The sequence below is a fragment of the Symphodus melops genome (assembly GCF_947650265.1).
Source record: "Symphodus melops genome assembly, chromosome: 4".
NCBI lineage: Eukaryota > Metazoa > Chordata > Actinopteri > Labriformes > Labridae > Symphodus > Symphodus melops.
In genome coordinates this window covers 3,329,698-3,341,145 of record NC_136694.1, presented here as the reverse complement: position 1 = coordinate 3,341,145, position 11,448 = coordinate 3,329,698, and the positions used below count along the sequence as shown (strand labels likewise).

At 41.6% G+C, this 11,448-nt stretch overlaps 1 protein-coding gene across 1 annotated transcript; it reads left to right on the top strand.

Moving 5' to 3' along the window:
- Positions 1-4,941: 4,941 nt before the first annotated feature.
- On the top strand, positions 4,942-8,246 carry LOC306822823 (transcription factor 15-like). Its single transcript, XM_079342063.1, has 2 exons — positions 4,942-6,034; positions 7,049-8,246. Exons 1-2 carry the CDS (start codon positions 5,552-5,554, stop codon positions 7,133-7,135), a joined length of 570 nt encoding a protein of 189 aa, XP_079198189.1. The 5' UTR covers positions 4,942-5,551; the 3' UTR covers positions 7,136-8,246.
- The last annotated feature ends 3,202 nt before the right edge of the window (positions 8,247-11,448 follow it).

The window sequence follows — 11,448 nt, the reverse complement described above, 5'->3', positions numbered from 1 at the left end:
TGTTATTAAATATATTTTCACGTCTGCTCTCCTAGAAATATCTAGATTTCAGGAGGACTGACCTGAGCTGGCTGTTCACACACGCTCCTGACCATCCGTGTCAGACGCAGACGCAGAGGACGAAGCAACAGAGTCCGCTATACGACGCTATAGTGAGAAAGTCGGCCTTTAAAGTTTTGTTTGACGGAATCAAAACGTCAACAAAAGAGCCAAGAAGAACATCACGGAGAACAGAACACAGAAGGCAGATCTTTAATTCTGTGCAGGGAAATCGCAGCGCTCCCGTGCATCGTGACGCGGTCACAGCAAATGAACGTCACCACCCCACACAATCACTCAACGTGAGTTACAATCAGACTTCCTGCAGAAGAAATGCTCGGTGCACAGCAGGAGAAACTCTGGGTTAAGTCTGTAAAGTGTAAAATTGGGCATTGTGCATTCACACGTACCGCTCCTCCAGGAAATATCAGAGCAAGTTTTCTGCAGATGTGAAATCCCTGCAAGTTATGCTTTCCTGTAACGCCACTATGTGCTAATGGATCATTTCTTTACAGACTCAGTGAGACCGGTACAATTACTGACTTGTGACTTTATGTGAAACAGCCAATAACAGCACACGATTAAAGAGTATTGACATCGATTTTGCGAGTCACTGAAGTCAGCACATCTCAGCATCCTGGAACAAGATGTCACACACGGTAAACAAACACAGGCAGCCGATCATCCATGCGTGAGCTTCCTGTCTCAGAAATACTGACATTGTGTCAAACTAAAACCAAAACTCCAAATATTTACAGCCTTGTCTTTGGAAATAAAATGAAAGATAAATCGTTTTGTGTGTGCAAATTGAAATTGCTTTAATTTTCCTGTATCAGTTCTTTGCTCTGACATTGTGCAGTTCTTATGAACTGAGTGAGTTACGAGGAAAAGTCTCTTGAAAACATCTGGTTTCACATCTCGTAAACTGTCAAATGAAAAAGGCCAATATCTGTTTTTAATGAGAAGACAATTACAGGGTTTACACTTCAAACATCACAGATGCGAGTTGATAAAGATACAACAAATCTTCAGACTCAAGATCAGATAAAAACTGTCAGCCAGTTTGCTCCCCTCTGCTTCACCCCGACAGTACAGCATGGAGTGACGAGACGATGAGTGCACGCTCCGTCAGTGTTCGCCGTCTGCTGGGAGAAACGTGTGCTCAGATAACTTGACTCATCGGAAACAGCTGCATGGGGAGAAAAGAGACTCCGCCCAACCGCCAGCTGCAAACGGCTTTTTACCATTTCATTTAGTGTGTGTGTGTGTGTGTGTGTGTGTGTTGGCGCTTCATTAGATGGAGCAGAGCAGAAACTGACACAACAGAGTGGCTGTTTTGAGTATTTGAGGTGGTTTCATCTCCTCTACATGGATTCTGTATATTAGAGGAAGTCCTGTACGTTTGGAATAACTGTAAAACAGATTGATGTTTAATGCTGAGTCCTCTTTGTCTCAGTGTTACACTGAACCTCACAGTACTTACAGAGGACATCGATGCTTCCTCTGACCGGGACGTCCTCTCGTCTTTTTGTTTATCAAATAGTCATCATATACTTTACATGCTTTTTTTGGTTGTGTAAATGTGAAAACTGTAAAAGTGCAAGACGATACAAAACAATTAATATAAACAGAGTGGGCGGAAAGTTTGGGCAAAAAAAAAAAAATGCTGCAAAAATAAGAAATCCACTCGTATAGACCTCCACTAACAAAGACATCACACACAAATACAAAATCACAACATTAATAAAAAGGTAAAAGCTACAAAGGACTGTCACTTCAAGTAGGGGACTGGCATGGTTTGGTTTGGTTTATGTTGTATTTCAGTGTTTTGAGTTCTGTTTTAGTATTCTCTTGTGTTGCCTCTTGTGTGTTTTAATGTTTCCTTGTGTTTATTTTAGTCTTTAGTGTGTTTCCCTGTGTCCTCCTATGTTGTCTGTAAGTTTATTTCCTGTGTTGTGTTTTAAGTCTAGTCTTTAGTGTTTCCTGTTTTATTTTATAATATCTAGTTTTAGCTTTCGTATTTTCAGTGTCAGGTTTTACTTTGTACTTGTCCTCTTGTGTTCATTGTTCCTTGTGTTTCCCTCCTGTCTGATTGCCCTGATGGTCCTCACCTGTCTTGTTCGTCTCACCTGTGTCTAATTACCTCATGTCTATTTAGTCTCTGTCTTTGTTTGCCTCTGTGTCGGGTCATTGTCTCTTGTAGTCTGTTTGCAGCTTGTCATCGTTGCTCTCTGGATGTACTCTGTTTTTCTCCTCGTGGTTTTTGGATTTCTGGATTTCTTATTTAAGTACGTTTTTTTTTTTTTTTTTGTCCTTTTGTTTAAATAAATCGTTTGTTTTTCCGCACTTGTCCCTATAGTCGTGACAGGGACAAACGGTTCCCGTCACCTGTGTGGAAACTTGTCTGATTATCTCTTTAACCCCGTTAGATGCATCTGTTTCTGTAGCTAAAGCAACACCTGAGTCTCAAAGTGAGGACATTACACACAGGGGAGGCAGAGAGTAACCACGAAGCAGTAATGGACACGTTTTCATACAAACTCAATTCAACAAGTAATCGTCCCATGACGTCATTTTTTTTGGGTGCAATATCTATTATCCATCTACTGTACTTTGTTTTTAATACACATTTATCCCATTTTATTTATTTTTTTCTGCAACAATGTAGATTGAGGCAGATGTGCAAACTTGTAAGAAACTGGCAAGTTTAAGTCATCAGGTTGAAAAGCATTTGGTACGAATACAATAATTATATTTTTAAAATAAATGGTAAACAGTCTTGAGCTTGTATCACACTTTGCTGGCCTTCTGACTTCTCAGTGTTTTAACACTGCAGGTCACATTCACACACTGATGGTAGAGGCTGCTGTGTGAAGTGACCATCAGCAGTAACTTCATACGATGACACAGAGGGAGCAATTCAGTGTGAAATGTCTGACAAGGAAACATCAGATATGTTGCTGCAGAAGCTGGGAATTGAACCCTCAACCTTCCTGTTGAGAGACGCATTACTTTAAAAATGATGGATGGATGGGTAGGTAGATACTTTATTGATCCCGAGGGAAATTTAAGATTTGAATGATGACAGAGGATGTGCACTGAACTAAACTAGACCTTGTCCACATGTGGTTTCAGGACACTTTAAATTAAACCGTTTTTTTTACAATCACAAGATGTCTGGATTTTGCCTGACTAGTCCTTTAGCAGTGCTGAGTCATAGAGTTATGAAGTGCACAAACAATTTAGTAATACCCACTCCATCGGGGCTGTGATCCCCCCCTCATCAGGAATTTAAAGGCATTCCTTAAGGTTGATGCAGGGGCCGAGGGGTTGGGGGGGTTAAAGTATTTACGGTTCCAAACTGTGACGCGCTGATGGTGCTGGGGGAGAGAGAGTGCAGCGGGGTCGTGTTGCTGGCTGGCCATGCGTGGTAAAACACCATGGTGTCCCGCTTTATGAGCTGAACCAGGGTCCACACAGGTCACTGTTGTTGGTGCAGCTGAGCTGGGGGCCAGGGGCCGCCGGGGCCCCGGTTTTGATGTGTCGAGGGGTTGTGTTTGTAAAAACAGGCCCTTTGATGACACCCTCTCCAGCGGTCGGCCCCTCCCTCCCTCCCTCCACAAGCTAGGCTCAATCTGGAAGCCATTTGCTTTCTTTCCACGGGGAAAGTTCAGGCTTGATCACCTCCAGCATCTGCTGAGTGTTTATTTACCCACAGCACTTCAGCCGTCAGACAAACTGACACAGGGCAAACACAGAGTTACGCATCACACAAGACCCACTGAGCACAGAAGCCAGCACAGAGAGCACATCATCTACACATGCACTTTGTTTATGTTCGAGCATCTTAAACTGGGTGAGATACTCGCAGCATCACAATCTTTGCTTTTAGAGGACGGTGATGACCCTGCAGAGGAGAAGAAACCTTCTCAACCTGATTACTTGGTGCACAATAACAGCTGTACATGACAATATTTGAATCCCCTCTGACTCTCTTGAATGAGGTTTTGACATTCACATCTTTTGGGGTTGTGACAGTTTCAATGACTCAAAAAAGGAACAGCGAGAAACTCTGGCCAAACTGAGGCAGATTATGAAAGGAAGTCCAGAATCTGAGAGGAGGAAATTCCAAAGTGCTGATATGTGCGACAAGTCTGCAAGGTGTATGAGCGCAAGTCACATGTTCATTGTGAGATTAAAGGCTGTGTGTTGAGTCTTCTGTTTAAGATACCTTGGAACAATGAAAAGATGTCACTCTGAATGTCACTCAGGATTTTTAGGTGGAGCCACATGTATTGCTGGATGGAATTCAACATCTACATTTTCATGTAGATGCTCTTATAGGATCAAAAAATGAAACCATTTATTTATGCAGCAGAAGTTTTTAATGTACAGAATAAAGTTAATAGGTCAGTGGCAGCAAACAGAGGTCAAAACATGACTCATTAAGCGCCCTGAATTTCCCTCGGGATCAATAAAGTATCTATCTATCTATCTATCTATCTATCTATCTATCTATCTATCTATCTATCTATCTATCTATCTATCTATCTATCTATCTATCTATCTGTAATCGATCACTAATGCAAAGGGTCGAGTTTTTAATATGATGCACTAACACTTTTCAACCACTCTGGTTCTCGGCAGGGAGCTGTAAGCACTGATCATGTGTAAGAATCCCATCAGAGATGGGCTCAAAGCTGCACATGGAGCGAAAGATGAAGCACATGGGGCCAACACTGTTGTTCAAGGGACAACAAATGTAACGTGCTCTCTCAGTCGATATTTCTTAAGGTGCCATGGAACAGATAACATTGATGATGTTATGATCTTTTTTTTTTTTTATTAAATTGTAGCATGTTGTATACTTTTCTGAGATTTAATTACCCAAATGTATACAAAAAAGTTCTCTGGGCAGCATTACTCTTCAAATAAAACTCGAAGCGTGAATCTGAATTTAAAGAGATATTCTTCTGTAGGGTACTTATTGAACCATTCATTCTGAATTATTGGTCATTGTGTAAGACTTTGCATCTACAAGTCACCAAAATGGCACCAAGTGCATGAAGCATTCAGATTTATAAAGTAGCCATTTAGTATGATCATTGACCAAAAGTTGCATTTTAAAGAAATGCACAATATAGAGCCACGCCTGTTTGCTCTTAGCTCATAAAAAGTCATTTGGGTAAAACTAATTAAGGTGACCACACTTTGCCATATACCCAAATGATGCCTGTGACTTTTAAGAGCAACACATTTGGGAGAATGGGAGCTCGTGCGTGCGCCCACCCCTCCCCTATACAGCTGAGATGCTACTGTAGTGGCTATAAGAGCCCTCCCTGCTATGAAGACTAACATACTGACTGGTCCACCCTGTGGGGAGAGTCTTAATAAACCGAGGACTTCAGCTGGCTCAAGGTTGGAGTAACCGCGATCATTACGCGCGGCTCTAGTTTGCATGCAGCTTTTTTTTTCCCTCACAGGGAATAACAGTGATTGACTTTCCCTTGTAATGATGGCTTTCACTCTGCTGAGGCCGGTGTCCACTCATCCCTTCTCTTACCCTGCTGACCTGACCTTGATGTCGGACGACGAGGAGGGAAACCGCAGCGAGAGCGACGGCAGCACCGACCATGGCTACGGCTGCTGCGGGATTCAGGGCGAGCGTTACCGGTTGGAGTCCGGCGTTGTGGTGCCGCAAAGGAACGCCGCTAACGCCAGGGAGAGATACCGGACCCAGAACGTGAACACGGCCTTCACAGCCCTACGGACACTCATCCCCACGGAACCGGTGGACAGAAAACTCTCCAAAATCGAGACGCTGCGCCTGGCGTCCAGCTACATCTCACACTTGGCGAACGTGCTGGTGGTCGCGGACGGGAGGGAGGACGGCCAGCCGTGCCTTACTGCGGTCTACAAGGAGGTGAAGGGGCGTAAAGAAGGAAAACAGCCCCGGACTATCTGCACATTCTGCCTCAGCAACCAACGGAAAGGGGTAAAATACATACAGTACATATTCCATCACCCCAGGAGCTGTCACACAAAACTCCATTACCAAATCGTTAACTTCTCGTTTACAATGTATTTCTAGGCAAGCCTTAAAGTTAAACACTATTTATTACCTTGTCTTTATAATTCCTCAAATTCGACTGCTAATTCGGCTTCTGTTCCGTATACCGTCCAAAGGTATAACTTTGTTAATCCTGCAATTTAATTTCTGTGAAAGACTCAACTCATGAGTGTGCATAATTACTGCAGAACCAATTAGAGCAAATGTAGCCTACGTGATGGACGGCGAGCATGCTGTATATCCATCAAACCCCAAATATCACCGTGAAAGTTGTGCAACTTACTGACAGATCACAAACAAGGTTTCCTGCCGAAGAAGGAAATTAAAATTGGCAAACTCATGAATGAGGTTCAGCAGCAAGGAAGCGAGGCAGATCAGTGCCAATGAGATTTGTTACTGTTCAATTTCATGTAATTTTATGCAGTCAATGTAATAATAATAAAAAAAAACCCTCAAAGATTTAAACTAGCTGTGACGATTTCTCCTGTCACATCAGAATGGACATGTATCTCAGAACAATTAATTAAATGGAAGAAACAGAAGAAGAAGAAGCGTCCAGTGGGTTGTTTCTTGTTCGTCTCTTGGACTATAAATGAGTCAATCAACTTTTATTTGTATTGTGCCGATTCATCACAAATGGTAACTCAAGATACTTTACAAAGAGAGCGGATTTAGTACATGCATTTTCACATGGAGTGCTTCACATGGTTTGACTGGAATGAGTCCGTTCCACTTCAGCTGAAGGTCATGTGACACACCGGGGTTAACAAACTGCAAAGATCTGTGCATGCTCAAGTTCAAATCTGTGTTGGGATTTAGTTTATTTATAGGTGCCAAATCATTCAGCGCATGCGTGGAGATATCCTTTAAAGAGAAAACTGTATTTTTTGTTCATGTTAAAACAACTATGTAATTTCCTTTCTGTATCTCCTTTCTCAGGGCAGTCAATTAAAACACAGTTCACATGACAGACGAGATTGTCCCAAAATGCATGGGAGCAGTGCGAGACAAATAAGTCGGCGATGAAACTGTGACTCGGAGTGGGATGGGCTCTTCTCTTCAAAGCAGACCTCCATCGACCAATCCTGGACTCGAGAAGCATCTCTGCATAAAAGACTTTATCGAGTGCTCAGATGTTTCAGGGAGCCTGGCTCATGGGTCGCTTCACCCTGCAGCGAGCCGGAAGAGGACTGGCACAAAATCTCACCATAATGGTGAAGAAGAAGGGAATGTTGTAAAAATTGGAAAATGATTTGCCTTTATCTCATTGGTTGATAACTTTTTAAACAGGAAGTAAGTTGTCTACTGTATTTGTACTTCTTTCATGATGGACACGAGCAAAAAGCGTTTGAAGCAGTTTGAAATGAGTCAGCAATAAAGTTGATCTGGATTACTATTAATGATGCTATCCACTAACACAAGCAGCACTCAAATCTAAGGAAGAACATCTTCACATTTCAATATCTGAACTGACAGAAGATATCGACTTCATCTACAAAGATTGTTTTAAATTGATGTTTATGATTGCACACGAGTGCATCGCTTTAGTTTCTTTCATTAAGTTTCAGTTAAACGATAACGTTTGAACATGGCCCTTTAAACATTGCATGACTTCTTGATAAAAGCTTGGTGCCTCTCACTCTTTCCTCAGTAAGGTTTTCATTGTTTTCTTTAAAGTGAAAATGTCAAAGGTCCTTATTGTAAGAAGCGTTGAGCATCGTCAAACTGTGCCTGGCATCCACTGAGGAAAAGCTGTTTCATTGTCAGCATGATGAGCTGTGTGTTGAAGGTGATATTACTTGGAAGGAAGACGTGTGCGTGGTTTCCTCCTGCCTCTGCCATCCCTGCATGTGAATGGTTCTTAAAGCCAGAGGGGGACAAATGAAGTCTGCAGATAATTCAGTGTGAAACCCACCGAAGAGAAGAAATGGAGATCTTCACTTTGAAGGGTTTTGGAAGCGTGCTTCACAATGCGACTGTGCGGAGCAGCTTCAGGAAGGATATGTGAGAGAGGACGGAGCGCTACGTTCACCTCGAGCTGCTGTTGTTAGTCTGTGTGCGGCAGGAGATATCTGTGGGACACTGTTACTCAGATACATGTTGTAATGTACTTTGAAATTAAATTTATTTTTACATAGACGTGCCTCTCTCTCTCTCTCTCTCTCTCTCTTTCAGTTTACCTTCAGCTGAACTGTCGTGTTTATTGCAAGTTGTTAAAGATTCATGTGCTTTTGCATAGTTTATTAATAACCTAAGATTTTATTTCTGAAATGCAGACAGTATTCTGTTCGAGTTGTAGTTGTCATATTGAGTCTCTCTTAAAATGTTTAAAGCCACCTGAAGGTCGAAGCCATTTGTCATCAAAACACACAGTTATGTAATTTTTCAAATTATAGATGACCTCTACTCTGAATCTTCATGCAGAGAGATTTGCAATTATTCATCCAGCTTATAGAACATGTTTCTTCTGTCTGTAACTCAGTTCAAAGATATAACTCAGCAGAAATGTCCATAATACTCTCAATAGTCCGTTTAGAGGAACTTCATTAAGAAATGAAATTTACAAATCAAGCAGAGAAAGTTCAGATTCAGGTATGTCTGAACCTGGAAAAAACCAGGATGTAAATGTATTATGTATAAACTGAGCTTCGATTCTCCATCCTCAACTCTTGTTGGGATGTTATGTGAAATGTAAATTAAAAACAGAATGTGACGACTGCAAAACACAGAAACCAAACTTTAAATGTAAAATTATCAAAAAGGCAAACACTCCTAATCTGTCTACAAACCAACAATGAGAAAAGTCCATCCATTTCATAACGTGCCAAATATTATCAGTGAGTGACAGGTTGGGACTGCAGGAAGGTGAAAAAAGTAAAAACTGCAGGAAAAAAAGTGAAAGGTCTGCACACTTTTCAGCTCCATATGAGCAAGATAAGTCAACGTTTCTGAAACCTTTTCACAGAATCAAGTTAAAAATAGAAATATTATTTTTAAAAACACAATGAAATGTCTTTGTTTCTTTGTGCTATTTGCAATAACATCCCAAGTCTTTAGAAAAAGTTTGAGGATGCAAAAAAAAAAAAAAAGTCTCTCTAACCTTCACCCCCTCTTAAACCTGTGCTTTCCTGATTGCTCTGAGGGCTATAAAACACAAGCAGAGTTCATGTAAGTTTAGGTCAGAGCTGGCTGCAGCTCAGAGAACAAACCACTTAACCATTACTGGCATCTTCTGCATGAGGAGGAAACATATACGGGGAATTCCAATGAAGCTTTACCTTGTACCGTCTGAGTAAGGCCAAGGAATCTCAACGGAGGAAGCAATCAATCTCTTCCTCAGCGGCCTCCCTGTGAAATGTGTGTGTCCCAGCAGTGTGTGACCACAGACAGCCTTGTTAGGGTGGTAGGTGCACAGTGCCAGCTAGGAAGGCATGAATCAGAGTCAACTCTGGGAAAAGGTAAAGGCAAAACAGGAAAGACACAAATTAGTGTTGTTGGATCTATTGTGCTGACTGATGATTACTCATGGGGACCATCAGGGAGTGGAGAACATTACTGGACTCATGCCAACAAGATCAACCACAGGGAGGAAGAAGCTAAGTTGAACGTTTGGTGTTAGAGCTCAGAAAAATCCCTCTTTAAAAATAGGTTTGTAATTTTCTTGTTTTCCTCAATGCAGCTGGAAGTGGAGTAGCTGCTTTTGTTTTTCATAAATTACACCGGTTTTAAAGGTTCGGGACATTTTGGAACGGGAATCCTGGAAAATACTGAAATCTGAGGGCTGCTTCGGGCTGGCTGGCTCTGCTCTGGCAGTAAATCTCCGGGGTTAGGATCCACATGTGGTGTTGATCAGTCACAGCTAATATCACCTAGCACCCTGTGTCCAGACAAACACAGCTGCCGATGAATTAAAGTTATAGATCACACATGGAGAGCAGAGAGTTGTGTGAGAATCAGTGTACATGAAGAGATGCATACAGATGTGATTGGACGAACCAGGACGTGAGAATGCTGCATTATCTTTCAAACGTCCAACCTGCTGTGGAAACATGAGGCAGAGTCAGGGGTGAGTGCAGAGGTGTCCAGACGGGTGCAACAAAAGTATACTGAAATTAGTGTTTGTACATTTATACACTATTGTATATACAGTATTTGTAAAGTGTCATCCATAATAAATCATAACTTAAAACACTATACAAAAGACTGTAATAGAATTCACAGAGACCATGACTGAAGCACTTGTCAACATTTAGCAACAGTTACTTCATTTTAACAGGCAGAAATCTCCAACAGAACCAGACTCTTGTTTCTTTTTTTAAATGAAACATTTTAATTGGTCTCCAAACAGGGTTGTGACAACCTGAGGGTTCGAATCCTCACAGCTCGACTTCTTTGATCAAGCAAGTTTAAAGTCTTTATTTGTGTTATTTTTTCGGTGAGGTTCGAATGAGCTCCCAAACTTTTTGAGCCCCACATCGACTTCACAGTACAATACTGTGGCAACCCCAGACATTCAAAACGTACTCAGCTTTTTGCTGGAATTAATTTGTTTCCATCATGCAATATATATATTTTTTAATTATGTTGAAAGTAAAGATTTGTTTTCGACCAGATTTAGGCTTTTTTTTTTTTTAAGATTTTATTTTTGGCCTTTTTGCCTTTATTTGATAGGAAAGTGGATAGAGTCGGAAATGGGGAGAGAGTGGGGAGAGACATGCGGGAAAGTGGCCACAGGCCGGACGCGAACCCGGGCCGCCCGCGCGAGGACCGAATCCTCGCAACATGGTACGCGCGCTGTCGCTGCCGCTGAGCTATCGGCGCCCCAGATTTAGGCTTTTTAATGAGGAAGAAAGAGGAAGAAAGGCTGGGATGACGGCACAATTGATAACAGATAGAAACTCTGAAAGTAATATTCAAAATATATATATTTTTTTATATCATTGAATAAAATTGTCAGGCGACCACATTTGAATTTCATGCGACCTCAAGTGAGGTCGAGACCCCAAGGTTTGGAGAGCCAGCCTTAGTCAAAGCAAAGCAGTGAGAAGTTTTCATTCTGCTTACCTTGGTAGCTCCTGTGTCGTATCTTTTTGCTGATCCTGATCTGTACCGTACACGCATGTTTAACATTCTGTGACACAACAAAAACTCGTCCTGCTTCATTTTAAAGAAACTGTGAACACACTATGAACTCAGTTTGCCAGAAAAGATATGAAATGAAATACTTTTTGTGTGAGTGCTGTAAAAGAGTGATACTGAATCTGACAGTCTGGGCTGACAGACGTTCACACAACTGTGTAAAAGAGGTTTACCTGATGATCTCACTTTGGATGTCTTAT